At 33.5% G+C, this 20,979-nt stretch overlaps 2 protein-coding genes across 2 annotated transcripts; both read left to right on the plus strand.

The window, feature by feature from the left end:
• Nucleotides 1-5,472: 5,472 nt before the first annotated feature.
• Nucleotides 5,473-11,426, plus strand: LOC140838569 (protein DETOXIFICATION 40-like). Its single transcript, XM_073204983.1, has 7 exons — nucleotides 5,473-5,942; nucleotides 7,864-8,495; nucleotides 9,459-9,515; nucleotides 9,875-10,113; nucleotides 10,230-10,348; nucleotides 10,478-10,564; nucleotides 11,078-11,426. The coding sequence occupies exons 1-7, from the start codon at nucleotides 5,625-5,627 to the stop codon at nucleotides 11,141-11,143; spliced, it is 1,518 nt and encodes a 505-aa protein (XP_073061084.1). The 5' UTR covers nucleotides 5,473-5,624; the 3' UTR covers nucleotides 11,144-11,426.
• A 1,300-nt stretch (nucleotides 11,427-12,726) lies between these two features.
• LOC140838570 (uncharacterized) lies at nucleotides 12,727-20,221 on the plus strand. The gene is made up of 3 exons (XM_073204984.1): nucleotides 12,727-13,518; nucleotides 17,648-19,732; nucleotides 19,822-20,221. Exons 1-3 carry the CDS (start codon nucleotides 12,864-12,866, stop codon nucleotides 20,166-20,168), a joined length of 3,087 nt encoding a protein of 1,028 aa, XP_073061085.1. The 5' UTR covers nucleotides 12,727-12,863; the 3' UTR covers nucleotides 20,169-20,221.
• Nucleotides 20,222-20,979: the final 758 nt, after the last annotated feature.

Here is a 20,979-nt window from a genome sequence, read left to right on the forward strand (position 1 = left end):
CAATTTTATGTTATCTTTTGAACGCTACTAGTTTAATTTTGCAAATATTATAAATAAAATCACACTTAACTTGGTTACTTATATAAATCTTTGTATACGTACATAATACACTCTCATAAATCTAATAGAACAATTAATTGGAATTTTAATGTTTAATAACTAATAGATATTTTAATTTTTTAAAAATGGCAGATCAAACGGTTCTTAAAACCATAATTCAACCAACATTTTAAAATGATGTGTTTATTGATCCGATCAGTCAAACATAAATTGACTACTTAAATTTTAAATTTAATATATTCAAGTTAATATTTTCAATAATAATTATAATAGATTTTCGTATCCGTCAAAAACTTGTGTGAGACGGTCTCACGGGTCTTATTTGTGAGACGGATCTCTTATTTGGATCATCCACGAAAAAGTCACTACTTTTTATGCTAAAAGTATTATTTTTTATTGTGAATATGGGTAGGGTTGACCCGTCTCATATATTAAGATCCGTGCGACGGTCTCACGTGAGACCCACTCTTCGTATCCCTCCCAAATCAAAATCATCTATCTAATAGTTGCATCTTAAGTGGTAATAATGATTTATACATCCTTTTTTGGGTTACCAAAATGCGAACTTAACTTATCAACGTCTCATCTATATTTAGATATATAAATAATCTTCCTAATAGAGAGAAAAATAAATCATATTTTTTATCTTTAAAATGATGTAAATATTATATTTTGTTTTTTTTTTGTTTAGGTCTTTAATAATTTTTAAAATTATTATATGACGTTCATATAAATATAATCAATTCAAATGATGATCTTTCGTTAATTTTTACAACTATAATATTATCTTTATTTGAATATATTTTAAATTAATTAATAAATATTGTACACGCACACGAGTGCTCTAGAGTCGATCAAAAGTGGGTTTCGACCTTCAACTCTGTGACTTAAACTTCCCTATAACCACAGTTTTACATATTTACTGCAATGCCCTAAATTCGACGATTGTTCACTAATTACATGATTTGCTTAACGCCTGAAACCAATCATAGAACCCAAAATCGTCAGCTTCACTTTTCCAAGACGAGTATTTCCAGCATGCTTATATTCTCAGTAAATCAAATTTGATCCCGTAATAAATGTTCTGTTTTCTGAGATTCTTTCTTTGTGCAAGTTCACTCCTTACATTGATTGTAGCAGAGAAGTCTATCAATCTTTCGATCAAGATAATGATCAATTGTAAAGGAAATAAAAATGACAACATACTTGTAGATCTTAAGTGCCTCCAAAGCAACAGCACAGGATACAGGGTGTCCAGAATAGGTGAATCCATGGGAGAAAGAACCTTGAACAAAACAAATTTTTGAGCAACTCGGTAGTCGGTACATAGGATTTATGATGAAAATCATATCAGATTAAAAGTTTAAATGTCACCACCAACCAAGCTTGTTGCTCTGAGAATATATGACATCGTAAAATTCAGGGCTCATAAGAACAGCTCCAATAGGTACGTATGCAGAAGAAAGAGCCTGGATATTATCAAAATTCAAAAGCAATGGAAATTGAGAATATGAAAAAAAGAAAGAAAGAATAACTGGATATTATTAAGGACAGTCACAATTAAGGAATTTGGGTTCCGAATTAATCGCCACACATGTTCATCCAGTGGTGCTTTGTTAAAAGGCAAAAACTTGTGTGAGACGGTCTCACGGGTCGCATTTGTGAGACGGATCTCTTATTTGGATTATCCATGAAAATGTATTACTTGTTATGCTAAGAGTATTACTTTTTATTGTGAATATAGGTAAGATTGACCCTCTCACAGATTAATATCCGTGAGACGGTCTCACATGAGATCCACTCTTGTTAAAAACTCTCATTTTTCCCGAATCCCATTCCTACTAATTAAGCATTTGGCTTCACAAAGGAAGTCACTTGTTTTCTAGTGCATTTCCCGTCTCTCATTTTCAACCTCCACCAGAAATTTGCGCACTCCCTTTCAATAGAAGCACATGTTGTCGTAGTAAGACGAAATCATGACATTGCTTTGGTAGGCATTAATTGTAGCATCGATTTAATTAGGGTTTCTTTGGCACCAACAGAAAAAAAGTTGTCGCACCAGCCCTTAATCCTGTGTGACACTCGTTCCACTAAGTACTCGAACTGGACTTTCTTGCCACGAAGAGAGAAAGTTGGCGATCCAAGATGTAGCTTGCAAACCGCGCTAGTCAGATAAATCACATTGAGCAAGCTCTAACTCACCCGAGAAGATGTTGATATTAAGAATCGAAGTTCTGACCATTAATAAACATCACTTGCTCTACTAACTCGAACACTTGCATTTTAATTGGATTTATGTCGAGAGGAAGGGACTCAGCCGGGTGAATTTTCAGATCATACGTTTCTGGTGCATCCATCAATAATCGTAGAAGTGATGAGCTAGCTAGGGCTGAGAAGGTCCACACGCATGGGTGAGCCATTAAATTCATGGATGTTGGCCCGCTCGCAGTTTGGGTCATTTTCACTAAATTTATAACCTCTGGCTTGAGTCATGGGCTGAATATAATTTATTATGGGACAAGATATCAACTTCCTATTAATGAGCTCCGAGTCTATTTATATTATATATATTTTGTTTTTTTTAATATCTATATTTTACTTAATATGGAAAATATAAATATAAATATCAATTATTTAATTAGTTTGATGTATTAAAATATAATATATGTCTCCTTCATAATTCATTAAAGACGTGACGTCAACGATGTGACATATAACTTGTCGACTGGACAATTAATTTACTATAAAATCAACAAATATTGATTCTCTCACGTTACCTATTTTTTTATTATTTTAATAAACAGAGCAGGTATGACAATTTACATAATATTGAAAATTAATTATAAAACAATACTTACTTGATTTGGTTATTATAATTAAATTTTTTCTTACCATTTTACAAAGAAAATAAAACATTAATATATCTTTTGAAATATTTTCAAAATTCAATTTCTCTATCTTAGATGATTGAACTTTCAAAACGAGTTAGGTCCATCGACCCATCTATTATGTCCCGTAAAATAGATAAATTGAGTCGATATTATTTCTAACCGCCAAAATAAGTGTCGGTTCGGGACGGATTGATCGCCACCCACTAAACTCAACACAAAATCGATACGTTTGTCTCATCGTACAAAATAGACAATTCAAGTAATTTTGCCACCAACCAAAATGAAAGCTCGACCAACTCAGCTCCGCTCCGCCTAACGACGAATTGCTGCTTGTTACGGGTTAACCCGCCAAAATGACATGTTTTCACAGTGTGGAGTGGAAGATAATTCCATTATTTGGGTTTAATTTGGGTCTGTTTACTCCATAAATTTTGACTAGATGATTAATTCTTTTCTTTTTCTAAAAAATATGAATGAGACTTTTTTTTAAAAAAAAAGAAGAAAAAATTTAGAATCTCATTATAGGTTCTAAAATTAGACACGTGTAAAAGAAATTTTGAGATTTTTTGCTGCATTAAAATTAATAAAATACATTAAAATTAAAAGAAGCAATTACCTAAATATATGAAAACTTAATTTAGCGTGATTAAAATAAAATATTAGCAAACTTTAGCAAGCGACTTAACCATTCGATGGAAGAATTCTATGTGTTTTTGAAGTATCGATTTGTTTATTCCTTGATGTCCAGCTCGAGTCACACATTCTTGTCCAATTTATTTATTTATTTATTATTGTATGATGGAGAGAAGATAATGGGATAAGAATTGAATAAAATCTTCATACAATTCCTTATACCCATGATTTGTTCTGCATGCAACCAAATCTTATATTAGAAGATCAAGAGTAAGATCGTGTGCTAATAAGATAAAATGATTTTTTTATTAGTAATATACTTTCGGATAAAGTTCAAAAACAAACTCACGAGTGCTTAAATCCAAAGTGGATAATATATGCCATTGTATATAAATATGTGATTGTCATGACACTGCAAGTGATATCAGAGTCATTGGTGTACTGTCGTTTAACAACCAAACTTAAATTCATAATCTCTAAGTAAAATAGGTGTAATGCTGAGTAGGGTCGAATCCACAAGGAACATAAGATGATTTCTTTCGAGGAAAAAAATAATACGGAGTTTGATTGGATATACAAGAACAAAATAAAATATTAAAACTAGAAAGCAATAAAAAATAATAAATCTAAATGAGAATTAAATTAATAAACTTTGATTCAAGGGGATTTTTACTATTCAATTGTGTCAGTGTTCATCGGTTAACATATTATTTATTCATACAATTACAAATAATTAATCTTAGAATTATATGGATAGCCGTTAAATTTTTGTATTTTCTTAATTTAACTGACCAAACCAAGCTTCCAGTAAAAAAATATTAATAACTAACTGAGCACGATAGCGTTCCATATTAATTAAAAATAGCATTTTTTTTATGAAAACAGTTAATCCTAAAATCTAACAATCGAGATAAATGCAATTGATAGATCGAGTTTCATCGATTTATTTAGATTAAATATATTATGATAGCACAACACATCTAATCTATGTTACTCACGTATTAATCATTCACGACAATTACGAATAACTAAATTCATGGTTAACAGTAGAAAATTATATATCAAATTAAATTGTGAGATTAATCAACATACAACTTTCTTATAAATAAATCATAAATCAACAAATACTTGAACAAAAATGAATATTAAATTAAAGTGCAAAAAGCCTCTCGATGATGAATTGAAATAGTAAAAATATCATGTGAATCAGAAATAAAACTTAGCTTAAAGACGTAGACTCGTAGAGAGGAGATGGATCAATAAAAATATTATTTTTTATCATAAATATCTCATAGATATTTATTCGTAAGATGAATCAATGTTATTCATATTTACGATAAAAAAGTATATTTATGCTGATAACTTAAATAAAATATTTATCTCACAAAATTGACTTATTGGTTAATTTGATGCTAGCTATATTGAGAATAATAATACAGCGACCGGAGATCCAGTGGCTTAGAGGGAGCCAAATCATTTCCTAAATAGGGTCCAACATCCGCACGCCACGATATGGTTGAATAAATTTGGTAAAATATTTATTATTTCGTTATTTTGTTCAATTTTAGGTTTTCATTAATTAAAATAAATTTAGTAAAATAGTTTTTAGTTCATTAATTTGCTCAACTCTACGTTTTGGTCTATTAAATTTCAAAAATTGAATTTTTGTAAATTAACTTTAATTTTAAACTAATTTGGTCAAATGATAACATGACATCGAAAAAACATTGATATAACATCGTAAAATTATAAATTATTGACTTGTCAGATATCAATTCATCGACTAAACCAAAATAACATAAAATTAAAATTTATCACACCCAAACTAAATTTCTGGAAACTTATTCAACCAAACAAATAAATAGACTAAAAAAATCATTTTCCCCAAGTATTTGGTTATCATCTACAACACATCCACCTTGACGAAATTCTCTTTCGAGTCAAACAATCCTCCAATAACTCTCATACTCAGCGACACTTCTGAATCACACATTTTTATCACTCAGCGCACATTTTAAGATAATTTTAAATCGACCAAAAATGGATTCATCGTCGTCTCTAGATCAAGGAGTGAACGAATCTTTGTTGAAATCCCAAATACAGGATGCGGAGGTTAGCTCGGAGCTCGAGGGCATCCTTTCGGATACATCCTTGTCACGGCGCCGCCGCCTCCAGAAAGCCACAGCACTCGAGCTCCGCTATCTATTCAGGCTTGCAGGTCCTGCGATCGTAGTTTATCTGCTGAATAATATTGTTTCCGTGTCTTCCCAGATATTTTGCGGGCATCTCGGTAATCTGGAACTCGCTGCTTCTACTTTGGGAAACAGTGGCATCCAGCTTTTGACGTATGGAGTCATGGTAAATACTTCGAACCAATAAATTAGACTCTAAATTTCATGTTTATGTTCTAAGAGACAACAGTTTTTCGTTGAGATAAAATTCGAGAACGAGAATGGAGATGACAAACCCGACCGTACCCAAGGTTATCTCTGATTTTTATACACAGTAGATCCATATGTTCGGGTAGCTACTGAAAATGAGTTTGCGCAAATATATACATATATATTATAACTAATGATTAATCTCTACAAAACAAGCAGGCTGAATTTGATCGAATCAGGTTGCCTTTTTTTTTTGGGGAAGTTTTTGAAAAATTTCCAATTAAAAAATTTCTTTGGCTTCACTCTCTACTCACAAAATTGTGGTACTATGTCATATAAAATGTGATATACTTCATGTGGAAATGTGGTACACTTCATGTGGAAATATGGTACTAAAAAAGTTCCTAGGGACTGAACACAAAAAAAAAATGGCGGCTGGGCACTGAACCCAAATTTCCCGTTTTTTTTTTCTTGCTTTTTAAAAAGAGAAAACCATTTGGGAGAGCACGTGATACACCAGTAAAATTTCAAAAAGATTTGTTCTTTGTCGTCTCACCTTTTTCCTACCAAATTGTTGATTGTTGAGTTGACACTTGATATCTTTTGTAAAAATGCAATACATTTTTATTTTGAAATTTATATTTAAATTTTTTTACAATAATTTGTAATATTGTTACCTTAATAAGGGATTAAATTTAAAAAAAATTATATGCTATATATTACTTTTAGATCAACTAACAGGGCCGATCATATACTGCTTGTAACATATCTGACAACGAAATCTCAAATTTGATGCTAAGTATAAGATTCGAGTATTAATTATAACAAATCTTACATCACTAAGTTTAAAAAAAGCAATCAACTAATATGAACCTGGAAAGAAAGGTGTACTAATTATGTCTGAAAAAACATAAAAGCATGCCCGAATCTAGTTTCAAATTTTATAAAGTGTTAAATTTTTTTTTTGTCTCAATCTCTAACTAGTATTTTAAGTTTAATTGACTATTGAATCATGAGCTGTTTTTTATATGTTATTTTTTTAAGGCGTTATTTATATATTATTATTGTGTGCGACTTTTTTGGAATAAAAATATAAATTTACACTCGGCCCACTTGTTTGGTTAATAGAGTGTACCGACTTTAATTTAAGGTCCCTCATAAATACATATTGTACTCGTGTCATCATACGGGGATGACAACATTATTTGATAGATTTGTCGTTCTCATCTTCGACTTTGAATTGTATTATCATTCTCATATCAATCTTCATCTTTGTTTCTTTCGGATTTGAGGAATCCTCGAACCTGAACTCGCGAGGATCAAATCCATGTCTCGGATTATGTGTAAACACACATAAATTAGTTGTAATGACCCATTTAAACTTTTATTTTTTAAAATAGCCTTGTTTACTTAATTTTTTTATCATATAACCTTAGATTATTTAAAAATCCTAAAAAATGGCCATATTTCACATTTTTCTTTATCTTAATTTATTTTTGGACTTGACGTGTAATTTACTATCATAAAAATAGTAATTGTATATGATAAATAGTCATAAATATTTTTCATGAAATGATTTTTGCAATATTATTTGATTTTTGTAAAAATATATTTATATTAGTAATAGGGCATTAAGATTTGTCTCTCAGTTAATTTACGATTTTATGCCACTAGTTTGCGATTTTTTTTTTTCAATTTTAGTTTTTTTCATTTGATCGACGACATTACACCGAAAATAAATATATACGTGATACCGAAAAATGATGATATTGTTCTGTAAATCGCATGTCAGCACTCGTTTTTCACTAAAATTAGAAAAAAAATGCAATTCATCAATAGGTATGCATGTGTTGTGTACTTGCTCAATTTTTTCCTTTGAATCTCCTCTATATGAGTAGCTCGGAATGGGAAGTGCGGTAGAAACCTTGTGTGGGCAAGCATACGGAGCGAACAAACATGAAATGCTCGGAATATATATGCAAAGATCAACAATCCTCCTCACGCTCACAGGCATCCCCCTACTGACCATCTACATATTTTCCAAGCAAATCTTGATCTTCCTCGGGGAATCAAAGACAGTCGCATCAGCAGCCGCACTATTTGTGTATGGCCTAATACCTCAAGTATTTGCATACGCTGCAAATTTCCCCATCCAAAAATTCTTGCAAGCACAGAGCATAGTGAACCCGAGCGCTTATATCTCGGCAGGAGCATTGGTTGTGCACCTTTTCTTGACGTGGCTCGTGTTGTATGTGTTTAATTGGGGTCTTTTGGGTGCTGGTTTTGTACTTAGTCTGTCATGGTGGATTATAGTTGTGGGGCAGTTTATTTACATTTTGGTATCAGACCGGTGTAAGGAGACGTGGACCGGGTTCAGTATGTTGGCGTTTTCCGGGCTGTGGGGGTTCTTTAAACTGTCGGTTGCATCTGCTGTTATGCTGTGCTTGGAGGCTTGGTATTATCAGATTATAATGTTGATTGCTGGTTTGCTGCCTGATCCCGAAGTGACACTCGACTCTTTGTCTGTCTGGTAACCAAACAACAAACCCAACTCTTCATTTCTCGGTTTTCTTTCATCATAAAAGTTTTTATATCCGAAAAATCCATGAAACGAATTTTTCCCATTTATGAAGTAAGAATATTAATAAGTCTATGAAGTTTAATCTAAGTATCAAATAAGGGATGGGTAGAAATTGGTGCAATAGGTCATACAAAAAACGATCAATCTAGTCAGATATTTTGCTAGGAGGATTTCTTTTATTTGCACAATATATAAGGTCAAAGCCAGCCTTTCTGTAATTAAATGACATTGATTCATTTTATGATTGGTAATATACAAAACATATTCTCTGTTCTTTCTCCTACAACGAAGAACTTCTTCTGCGTCGATGGAGTTTTCTCCTTTTCCTTATAATATGGTATCAGAGCGCTAGGTCTCGTAACTCTGAATTCTGTTTTTCTCCTTGGCATCTGATTTCTTCCAATGGTGAAGGGAGCTCAAGCTGCAAACAATAATGCCTTTCTGCAATTAAATGACATCCATTCATTTTTCAGATTTGTGATATACAGATGATATTATCTGTTCTTTCTCCTGACTCCTACAACGAAGAACTTCTGTATCAATGGAGTTTTCTTTCTTCTTAGTAGCCCCTCATCCTCATGCTTTGTAATAAAATAGAGATTATATCATAGAAACATCCCTCTTGCTCTTGCAAGCACAAAGCATAGTGAACCAACAAGCACAAAGACCTCCATGAGAACTCCTGAATTTTCTTAATCTGAGTTAAACTATCGTAAATTTGAATCTTTTTTCCTAATTGTTTAAGGTTCGTTTCTCTGTCGAAACAAACTTTAATTGATATACGATGAGAATCAATTTATTGTAATATAACTGTTTACAAGACAAGAAGTGCGTACAATCTCATCGACCCTTTCCTTGATGGAAACCTAATTAAAAATGCAGTTTACATGATTTCACTTTACATGCATGCAGTGTGACTATCCTCGGATGGGTGTTTATGGTGTCTGTGGGGTTCAACGCTGCAGCGAGGTTAGTATAAGTTTTTGTTTCTTTCAGTGGCTATTTAATTATTCTAAATCTAATTAAAGTGCATTATTGATAGGAGAAATTGTAATCGATGCATGCAGTGGCATATCAGGAATCACGAGAAAAAAAATTAAAATTATCGAAAATTGAAAGATACATTGCTAAAATAGAAATGCGTCAATTCAAAATATCAAAATCGTAAGTAAACAAACATATATGACCAGTTATTTTTGCACCTTGAGCGTTGAGTTAATTAAGCATGTACTTTGATTTCTACTATTGTCACGTCCAGAACATAAGTAAATTTTTTAAAAATATAAATGTAACTTATATTCTGTTGTTGCTTTGATTTGAATAAATAGTGTTAGGGTTAGCAATGAGCTTGGAGCGGGGCACCCGAAATCGGCTGCATTTAGTGTGTTGGTGGTGACCTTAACCTCTTTAATTATTGCATTCATGTTCGGCATCGTCTCCCTCGTGTTCCGTCATCAGCTCAGTTACGCCTTCACCTCTGGCCAAGTTGTTTCTGATGCTGTCTCAGATCTTGCACCATTTTTAGCTGGAGCCATTCTGCTTAATGGGGTTCAACCCGTTTTATCTGGTATGATCGATATAGGCCTGCAGACGCTGCGAGTGACACACACACACACACACACACACACACATATGTATTATTGTATGTATATGCTTACAATAATACATGAGTTACTTATAAAGGTGTTGCTGTTGGATGTGGATGGCAAGCATTTGTTGCTTACGTGAACATTGGTTGTTACTACATAGTTGGTATTCCAGTGGGCGCTGTTCTTGGCTTCAAATTCAACCTCGGTGCCAAGGTACGTACGTTGCTACAAAGGGCAAATTCTATACTTCAAAAATTCTCCCATTATTCATTGGATTGTGGGGTATGGTAGGTTCTTATTTAGTTGGGTGATAGGAATGGTAAGGATTGATTTATGTGCCAGGGGGTATGGTTGGGCATGATGGGAGGGACAGCCATGCAGACCATAATCTTAATATGGGTCACCATTCGCACCGACTGGAATAAAGAGGTACTCGTTCTTTATTTTGCTAATTTATAAAAATACGATTTATCATAATTTCTATTAATATGAAATAATCTATTAGTAATTATATTATTTTTTACCATAAAATAAAAATATATTTGATACCCTATCTATATATAATCTTTTCTTGAAAATATAGATTGCTTAATTAATTTTTTTTTTTCCTTAGAGTAAATTAATTTTACATGATTTTTATTTTTTCATTTTCATAAGAGTTTTTTTAGTGATTTCTTAGAACCAACTCTTAATCAATTTTGAAAAGTGATAAATTGATTTCATGTTTATTTCACAGAAACAAATATTTTCTGTCCAATGGCAGGTAAACATTAAATTACTCAAAAATTTAAGGATGACGAAGTCAAACAAATTTAAAAACTAAGGGATAATTTGTGAATTATTCATTAATATTTTTCTATGACGTTATTTATTAATATAATTATTCTTTATATTATTATAAAATACACCATTATATATAATATCATATTTTGGAATATTCAGGTGGATAAAGCAAGGAGTCGATTGGACAAATGGGCTGGCGTAAAGGAAGAAAATTGCGACAAATGACAAAAAAAATGCACGATTACAATGATTGTGCCTCAACATTTGATTTCTTTTGTTTCCTCCATTCAGTTTCTGAGTACGTACCGTGGCAAAAACCTAATATGAGGAAAAAAAATCTCCATCAACAATCGATGTATCATTTTCCATCACATTCGTAATTAATGAGTCGATACTTCTTTTAACTTTTTACAATCAAAGCAAAAACTTATCTGAGACGGTATCACGTGTCTTATTTTGTAAGACGAGTCTCTTATTCGGGTCATCCTTGAAAAAATATTATTTTTTATGTTAATTGTATTACATTTTATTGTGAATATCGGTAGGGTTGACCGTTTTCACAGATAAAAATTCGTGAGGTCGTTTCACAAGAGACTTACTATATAATCAATACCGTTGGCAAGTTTCTATTGGTTGTACACATATCACTGATCAACAAAAAAAAACTTATGGTATTGCGTTATAAAAGTTTTCGAAAACATTCTTAATTATTTTAAATAAATTGTATATTGACATTTATCTAACGACGACTTTACCTATGGTATAGACTCTGATTTATGACAATAATCCGGAGTCATTTCAAACATTCTTCTTTGTCGATTTTCAGAAGGTGACAAATTATATCGTAAAAAAAAAGTCGATGCAATGTCTTAAAATTGTACATGAATAACATACGTCAGGTTGATTCGTTGACTTATTTGAGGTCGTTTTCGAACACTCATGATTTATTAAAGATCTTTTATAAATTGCGTGTAGAAACGAAGTTCGAACTATTTCGTTTTTTATGACAATTCTTGAATAATTAGAAAGTCTAAGTTCTCGATGGTCTGTTAAAACTTAAACGTTCTCTTTCGGCTAAAAACTTGAACCTGAATATTATCACTTAATGTTCTTGAAGTGCACATTAACTATCAATTGTAAAAAAAATATTAAAATTTCATAAAACTTTGAACTAGGAAAAATCGCGTTTTTAATTTGTTACGTAACTTGCATGTTTTCTATTTTGAGTAACGCCATCAGTCAATTTACAGTCTGTCAACAAATTTGCACATTTTTTCGATTTTAGTCATTTTTTGTCGGAGTGCTGACGTGACGTTGCTAAATGAAATGACGACACGTCGTCGAGAAATGGTGACGTGTCGTCATTGAAAATTGATGATATGACACCAGATATAGTGTTGACAAGTCAACACACATATGAAAATGAATAAATTAGAAAAAAAGTACTTATTAATGAACTAAAACCATAAATTGACTGATAACATGCAAGACAGAAAGTAAAAAAATTGAAAATTAAAAGACCAAAATATAAATTTATAAAAAAATAAGGTTGTTTTGGTATAAAACGATATATAAAATTTTCTTATACTATATTTTCGATATAATATACGATTTAGAATTTTTTATACACTACGATGTATCGTACCGCCCTAGGTAACAAACGTCTGGCCTAAGATGTGACTTTTGTTCGTTTAATTTAATAATCAATCATTGAGATTGCACGTCAAATCCATCGTAATACATGCAATAATTTAGTTCTATTGCAATGGTTATAGTTTAGTAAACACCACATTTTGGAGGGTATCTTCTTGTGTATCTCTTGCTTCCGATTAGATTCTAAACTAATGGAAACCAAGACAATAAATCGCAACTTGTAATAGTGTTCTTGGTCAGCATTTGCTCGGCCGCAGCTATTCTCGACGACGAATCTTCCCTTCTAGCCGTCATGGCTCGCTCGACAGTGACACCAAACTCCATATTGGCTAAAAATTGGTCACAAGGGACCGATTTTTGCCACTGGATTGGGGTCACTTGCAGTCCAAGGCACCTTAGAGTAACGGGATTGGATCTTTTCGGCATGGGTTTAGAAGGTACGATAGCACAAGAAATCGGGAACCTCTCCTTTCTGACGTACCTGGACGTCAGTAACAACAGCTTCTATGGCCAAATACCAGACGAGATGGGGGGTTTGAGACGCCTTCTTGTGTTGAGAATGGCCAACAATCAGCTTACTGGTCAGATTCCGCTTAGTTTCGGATCTCTAATCAATCTTGAAAGGCTTAATTTGTCGGGAAACCTTCTCAGTGGTGCAATACCGTCGAGTGTTTTCAAACTTTCCGCGCTGAAAGAAATGGATCTTCTAACGAACCAGTTATCTGGGACACTGCCTTTGGATATTTGCGATAATCATTTACGAAACCTGCAAATTTTACGTCTTAGAGTTAATCAAATTGGTGGGGAAATTCCGAATAGTCTATGCAACTGCGTACAACTCCAGAAACTAGATCTCTTTACCAACAAATTCACTGGAAGCATACCAATGGCAATAGGAAACTTGTCACAGCTCCAGTTCCTAGTTGTAGGACGAAGTGCGCTAACGGGTATGTCAAAAAATTAGAAGAAATTATTTCAGAAAGGTTTTCATATGTGAAAAATGTTGAAGAGATGATATAGGTTTCTTAAGTTTTTTATATAATAGAAACCGCACAATGTTAGAGGATTTTTTAAAGGGGAAATATATATATATATATATATATATATATATATATATATATATATATATATATATATATTGTCAACACTCTATAAATTTAGAGTTTTAGTATGCTATTGTGGCAACAAAAAATGATGATGTGCAGGACGGATCTAGGATTCAAAAGTATCTGGTCTGACTCCGACCCATGTTAGACAGTAATATTAATATAGGTGAAGATTTATTAAAACCAAACTGAATTTTTTAAAATAGAAAAAAACAAAGCTTTTTTTTTCCAATTAACCGAACTGAACTTTACTACGTAAATTGAACAAATCAAACTAAAAAAATTGGTTATTTTTGTCGGTAACCTGAATTTTAAGATTTTTTTTTTAAAAAAACAAGTTTTAATTAAAAATTTAATATAAAATTGAATTAAATAATATAAATTTTTTATTAAAAATATTTTAAATATAATTCTACTAGCTAATAAATTTTATCAGAAATTTATAATATTTATATCCTTAAAAACATTACTAGAAAATTTTATAATTTTAATTTTTTTTTATAAAAGTTAGGTTTGTCCAGTTAACCAAAATTTTATTTAACATTAAAATCAAATCGAATTAACCGATATTTAAAAAACTATAATCGAACTTCCAAGTAAATCAAACCGATTTTTCAAATTAATTCAATTTGCTCAGTGGTTTTGGTTGAAACAAATATTGTGACTATGAATATGATTGATCCGTCTCACAGATTATGATCCGTGAGATGATCTCACATGAGATCCACTCATTATAAGGCAAAAACTTGTGTGACAAGGGCTCACGGATCGTATTTGTGAGACAGATATCTTATTTGGGTCACCCATGAAAAAATATTACTTTTTATGCTAAGAATATTAATTTTTAGAGTGGGTCTCATGTAAGACCGTCTCACGGATACTAATCTGTGAGACGAGTCAACCTTACCCATATTTACAATAAAAAGTAATACTCTTAGCATAAAAAATTATACTTTTTCAAGGATAATCCAAATAAGAGATCTGTCTCACAAATTCGACCCGTAAGACCGTCTCACACAAGTTTTTGCCTACTTTTTATTGTGACTATGTGTATGGTTGACCCGTCTCACAGATTATGATCCGTGAGACGGTCTCACATGAGACCCACTCATATTGTAATTGATGTAAGCCCTCCCCTTGTCGATGTCTGCCCTTTTGGTTTGAAAATAACTTGATATTTTTTATTCCTTGAGTTATCCAACTAGAAAAATCCTATTATCCCAATTTTTTTCAAATCTCATAATTATTCATTTTTTTGGTTATTCTAACTAGAAAAAGAGTGAGTCTCATGTGAGACCGTCTCACAGGCCATGATCCGTGAGACGGGTCAACTCTACCCATATTCACAATAAAAAGTAATACTCTTAGCATAAAAAGTAATACTTTTCATGGGTGACCCAAATAAGAGATCAATCTCACAAATACGACCCGTGAGACCGTATCACACAAGTCTTTGCCCTAGAAAAATAGCAACACAATCCAATAATAATTGCAACATCAATAATTCTCAATATCTCAACCAATTGATTCTTTTTCCCAAAATTTACAACAATAGATTTTTCAGGTAAAAATTTAAACTCGAAAATTATATACATCATAAGACAATATTAATGCAACTCAAATAATCACAACTGAATATTCAAAATAATTTTAGAGTTGGTGAATTTTACCTCAAATATGTATAATTCATAATCTACGACAATAAACCAACCAATAAACGAGAATAAAGTGTGATTTGTAGGCATTATTCAATTTTTAATTTTTAACATGTCACCAAAATTTCTATCATGGCGACAAACATTACTAACTTGTCTGGTGTCATGCCAATATCCAGTGAAAAATGACTAAAATTGCAAAAAAAAAAAAAAACAAGTTATTGAACTAAGATTATCAATTGACGGATAAGATGACAAAAAAAAAGAGATCTCTTGTGAAACGGTCTCACGAATCTTTATATGTGAGACGAGTTAACCCTACGATATTCACGATAAAAAGTAACACTCTTAGCATAAAAAGTAATATTTTTTCATGGATAACTCAAATAAAAGATTTGTATCACAAAATACAATCCGTTAGACCGTCTCACACAAGTTTTTAACAAAAAAAAACATACAAGTTATAAAACAAAAATATGTATTTCCCTATTTCTAAGCATATGAAATAAATTTTAGCAATTTTTCGAAAATTTATATATCTTGGGCGGAAAGAAATAATTATGTTAATCATTAAATTTGATTTACACAATGAGGCATTTTTTGGTTCATGTGATGTGATTGACGAATGATGTATAGTACATAAACGACAAATCAATATATATGAACAACAAAATAATTTACAACTCTAATTCTTTATAGATATCGAACAAAATATTGGTAGAAACAAAGCTCTCATTTATAACATCAACTGTCATGTCCTGAGCTCGGATTCGTGCTTGCGTGACTGCACAATGGATCCCTATAACACCTATTTCATATTCGTTTTCACTTTACGAAAATGATTAACTTAAGTTGCTTTAGAAGTTCATTGTAACTAGGGGTTGGCAACGATCGGTTTGGTTCGATTTTAGTCTACAACGGTTCGGTTTTTCGGTTTTCGGTTTTGAATATTTCTAGTCCAAAACCGAACCTTTTTATTACGGTTCGGTTCGGCTTTTTTGTAATACGGTTCGGTTTTTACGGCCGGTTATATACGGTTGGCTAAAATTTGTCGAGAGATAAAATCATATGTCACTTTATGTCTTTAAAATCTAAATCATAGTATTTTTCAAATATTTAATTTGTGAGGCTTGATCATGTATATATATATATATATTTATATATATTTATTACATGTGTTGTGTATAAACATGTCATACGAATATAATAACTATATATAACTAATTAACCATGTAAACACGGAAAATGTCTGAATCCAACGGAATATTCAATAATAAGAATGATAACAAGGTGTCAATTAGCTCGAATGAAACACAAATAATCTTACGAAATATTAAAGAAATATATACAGAAAAAAAGAGAACGTCGACTGATGAGTGATGAGAAATAAGAGAAAACGATCGGATTGAAAAATTGAGGGTTAATGATACTAAGTTCCTAAATCTTAATAGGCCCATTATATATAAAAAGACTTATATTTAACAATAATATGACCCATTATACATAAAAACCTTATATTTAACAAAAATATGGCCGGTTCTGTTTTTCGGTTTGTTTGGGGCTTAAAACCGAAAATCGAACCGAAAAACCGAACTTTATATATTTTAAAACCATAACCGACCGAAAAACCGATAAAACCGAACCATTTAAACCGAATTATTCGGTTCGGTCGGTTTTTTTCGGTTTTTCAGGTTTTATGCCCACCCCTAATTGTAACTCATTATAAACTCATTTTAAATATTTAAATTTTAAGATGTCAGACAAAGGATATTACAATCACCTGTAATACCTTTTGTCCCACATCTTATAATTAAAGATTTAAAATGAGTTTATAACGAGCTACATTGGACTTCTATAACAACTTCAGTTAATCATTTTGTAAAGTGATGACAAATACAAAGTATTTGTTATAGGGGCTCATTGTATAGTCACGCAGGCGCGACCCCGGGCTCAAGGCGCGACAGAATGATATCATAGGCGGTCATCAGCAAGAAACACCGAGAAATAAGTGTTATGTGGGGCAAAGTGCTACGTGCATGAGAGTCACCTCTTGAACCTGCGGGACAAAGTGCTACATGACGAGAGTCACATTTTGACCCTGTAGGAGCTACCTCTAGATTCTAACTTGAATTCATCATTTTCATAAAGCGATGACATATACGAAATAGTTGCTATAGGGATATATTGAACTGTCACACAGACACGAGCCAGACTCGGGGCGTGACATAAACTGCCGAAAATATTCACTTGCTTCGTATTTGATTTGCCAAAAGTAATTGACAAAACTCTTGAGCCACACGTGGATATACATGCAGGCACTATTCCATCATCAATTGGCAATTTGTCAAATTTGGTGACACTGGTGATCAGGGATACCTCTATTCAAGGAGGAGTTCCTGTCGAAATTGGGCGCTTACGGAGTATAAAATGGTTGGATTTGGGAGAAAATATGCTGCACGGAGATATACCGCAATCCATCTTCAATCTCTCAACCTTGCAAATGCTTTCGCTTCTCAAGAATCAGTTATCCGGAAACCTCCCTTCTTCCATAGATGAAGATCTTCCAAATCTTGGAGCTCTATATCTGGGCCGTAATCGAATCAATGGAACGATCCCAAATTCCATCTCGAATATCTCAGGATTAGTGGCTCTAAGTGTCTCTAACAATTCTTTCAGTGGACTCATACCCGTTACTCTCGGGAATTTACGCCTGCTACAAGTGCTAGACTTGGCAGAGAATTATTTCACCAATGATCTGTCCATACCCGAACAAGAATTTATCACTCCTCTGACAAAATGCGAGAATCTGGAGCTATTGCAGTTTCCCATTAATCCCATAACAGGAATGCTACCGAAATCCTTAGGCTCGAACAATCTATCTGCATCACTTGTGAGTTTTTACGCGTTTTCTTGCAGAATAACCGGCACGATCCCGGATGAAATCGGTAATCTAAGCAGCTTGACTTTGATTAGCATTGGAGATAATTACTTCACGGGAGTTATTCCGGAGACTTTACAGCATTTAAGCAACTTGCAAGTGATTGATGTTACCATCAATACGCTGGTGGGCCCCATTTCCCAGAGCTTTTGCAACCTGAGAAATATTTTTCGAGCATCTTTTTCGGCTAATAAGCTATCTGGACAGCTACCCAATTGTTTAGGAAGCCTTCCTTCCCTGAAAATGATCGATGCTGCGGACAATGCCTTCAATTCTAATATACCGTCCACTTTTTGGTTAAATAAGGCAATTCAGAGCCTGGATTTATCTAACAACTTCTTTGATGGTTTACTGACTGAAGAAATGGGGAATATGGATAGCTTGGCAGAGTTACGTTTGAAAGGAAATAAACTCTCTGGGAAAATTCCAACAAATATTGGAAATCTTCAAAGCTTAAGCTATGTATCACTGTCGGATAACAAGTTCAATGCCTCCATACCCGATTCATTTGGCAAGTTAAAAGGCTTGGAATACTTGGACCTGTCCGTCAATAGTCTATCCGGTTCAATCCCAAAGTCATTGGAGCCACTTGTATATCTTAGTTACTTCAATGTTTCTTTCAACGAACTCAGCGGTGAAATTCCAAATGGAGGGAATTTCGTGAACTTCACAGCCGATTCTTTCAGAGGTAATATAGAGTTGTGTGGAGCTTCCCGATTCAATGTCCCCCAGTGCAAATTGGATAGTATTGCTGAAGCTTCAAGAAACAATAAGCTTTTGAGATATATACTGCCACCAATAGCTTTAATTGTAGTTGTTGCAGCCATGTTTCTTATAAGCTTGTTTTTAAAATATCGGGCTGAACGATCATTGCTTTCAGCGCTGTCCAACTTGCCTCTAGGCCCTAAGCACGAAAGGATTTCGTACCGTGAAATTCTTCGAGCCACAAGAAACTTTGACCAGGAGAATTTGATAGGAAGTGGCGGCTACGGATCGGTGTACAAAGGATTCTTTCCTAATGAGAAAACGTATGCTATCAAGGTTTTCAATCAAGACATGCAGTGTGCACTTGAGAGCTTCGACACTGAGTGTCAAGTCATGCGTCGCATTCGGCACCGAAACATAGTCAAAATCGTTACAAGTTGCTCCAATATCGACTTTAAGGCGTTGGTGATGACATATATTTCTAACGGCAACCTTGACAGATGGCTTTATTCTCCTGAAAAGTCCTTGAGCATTGGTCAAAGATTGGAGATAATGATAGATGTGGCATGTGCCATAGAGTATCTACATATTGGTTATTCATCACCAATCGTCCATTGTGATTTGAAGCCAAGTAATGTCCTCCTGGATGAAGACATGGTTGCGTACATAGGCGATTTTGGCATCGCTAAACTCCTATCAGAAGATCATAGGATGGCACAAACTAAGACTTTGGGCTCCATTGGGTACATGGCACCAGGTAAGGCTCTTCTCATTGAATTTTTAGTTAGTTGTTTTCGATTCTCGAAGTGGGCCAAGTTCATTTCACTCGTTTTCTTTGGATGTTAGAGTACGGATCAACAGGCATAGTATCGACAATGGTGGATGTTTACAGCTACGGGATTTTGTTGATGGAAACATTTACAAGAAAGAAGCCATCAGATGAGATGTTTTTTGGAGAGTTAACCTTCAAGAAATGGGTTTCCGAGTCATTTCCCAATGCTGTTATACGGATTAGTGATGCTAATTTGCTGAATACAAGTGAAGAATCGGCCGTGATAGTTAAATATGAAAATTGCTTGAGATCAATCATGGGGCTGGCTTTGGAATGCACAACAGATTTACCTGAAGGGAGACCCAATATGAAAGATATTGTAGCAAAGATGAACAAGATCAAGATTGAAGTTCTTTGCTAATTAGATCATAACTGGAGGAAGAGTTAAATAATTACGTGTTTATGTTTTTTACGTTCTTAAAAAACTCATGTTTTTTAAATAAGAACTAATTGATCGAACGGTAATGTTTGATACTCATGTTTCGTTTGTGAGGTTAAATAAGAACTAATGTTAATGTTGCTGGGTGATGAGATCCGCTGGAAAGGGGTGAGCCGGGTAAGGAGCTCCAATCGGATCAAATCAACAATTTATAATGTTTTGGGAATTTTGAACGAAGACAATGGCTTGAATGACACCTGCAAACAATGAAAAGAACTCGTGAATGGAAGCAGAGGTTTCCGACGTAGCCACTCCGATGATAAAGTCAGAAGTTTTTTTGATGATGAACTTCGAACAATATTTGAGGAGAAATACGTAGAGTGCTTAAAGTTCAAAGGTTTTTCAGGATCATTTAATGATATTAATACCTGCTATTTATAGGTGAGGAATGGGTAGTTACCTTAATTCCTGCGTCACCTATTAAGTCGGTTTACCATACTAGCTTCTGATGACTTCTCGGACACTCCAAGCCCAAATTGTTCTGACAGATGGGATGGCGTGTAATGATTGCACTCGAGTGTGGTGCACTTATCGAGATGGTGCTATTCTCGAGATTGCCCAAGTGGTTATGCAACCGGGAAACTTACCAGGAAAGATGAGAAGGACACGGTCCACTTTACGAGGACCCGGGCTAATAACTGAAAACTTCAACCGGTCGGGTAGACTTACCTGGACGCTCCTACCCGGATCCTAATGGGGGTATCACCACCCATCCCTAAAATAGTCGGGCTAG

This window comes from Primulina eburnea, chromosome 8 (assembly GCF_022965805.1).
Source record: "Primulina eburnea isolate SZY01 chromosome 8, ASM2296580v1, whole genome shotgun sequence".
Lineage (NCBI taxonomy): Eukaryota > Viridiplantae > Streptophyta > Magnoliopsida > Lamiales > Gesneriaceae > Primulina > Primulina eburnea.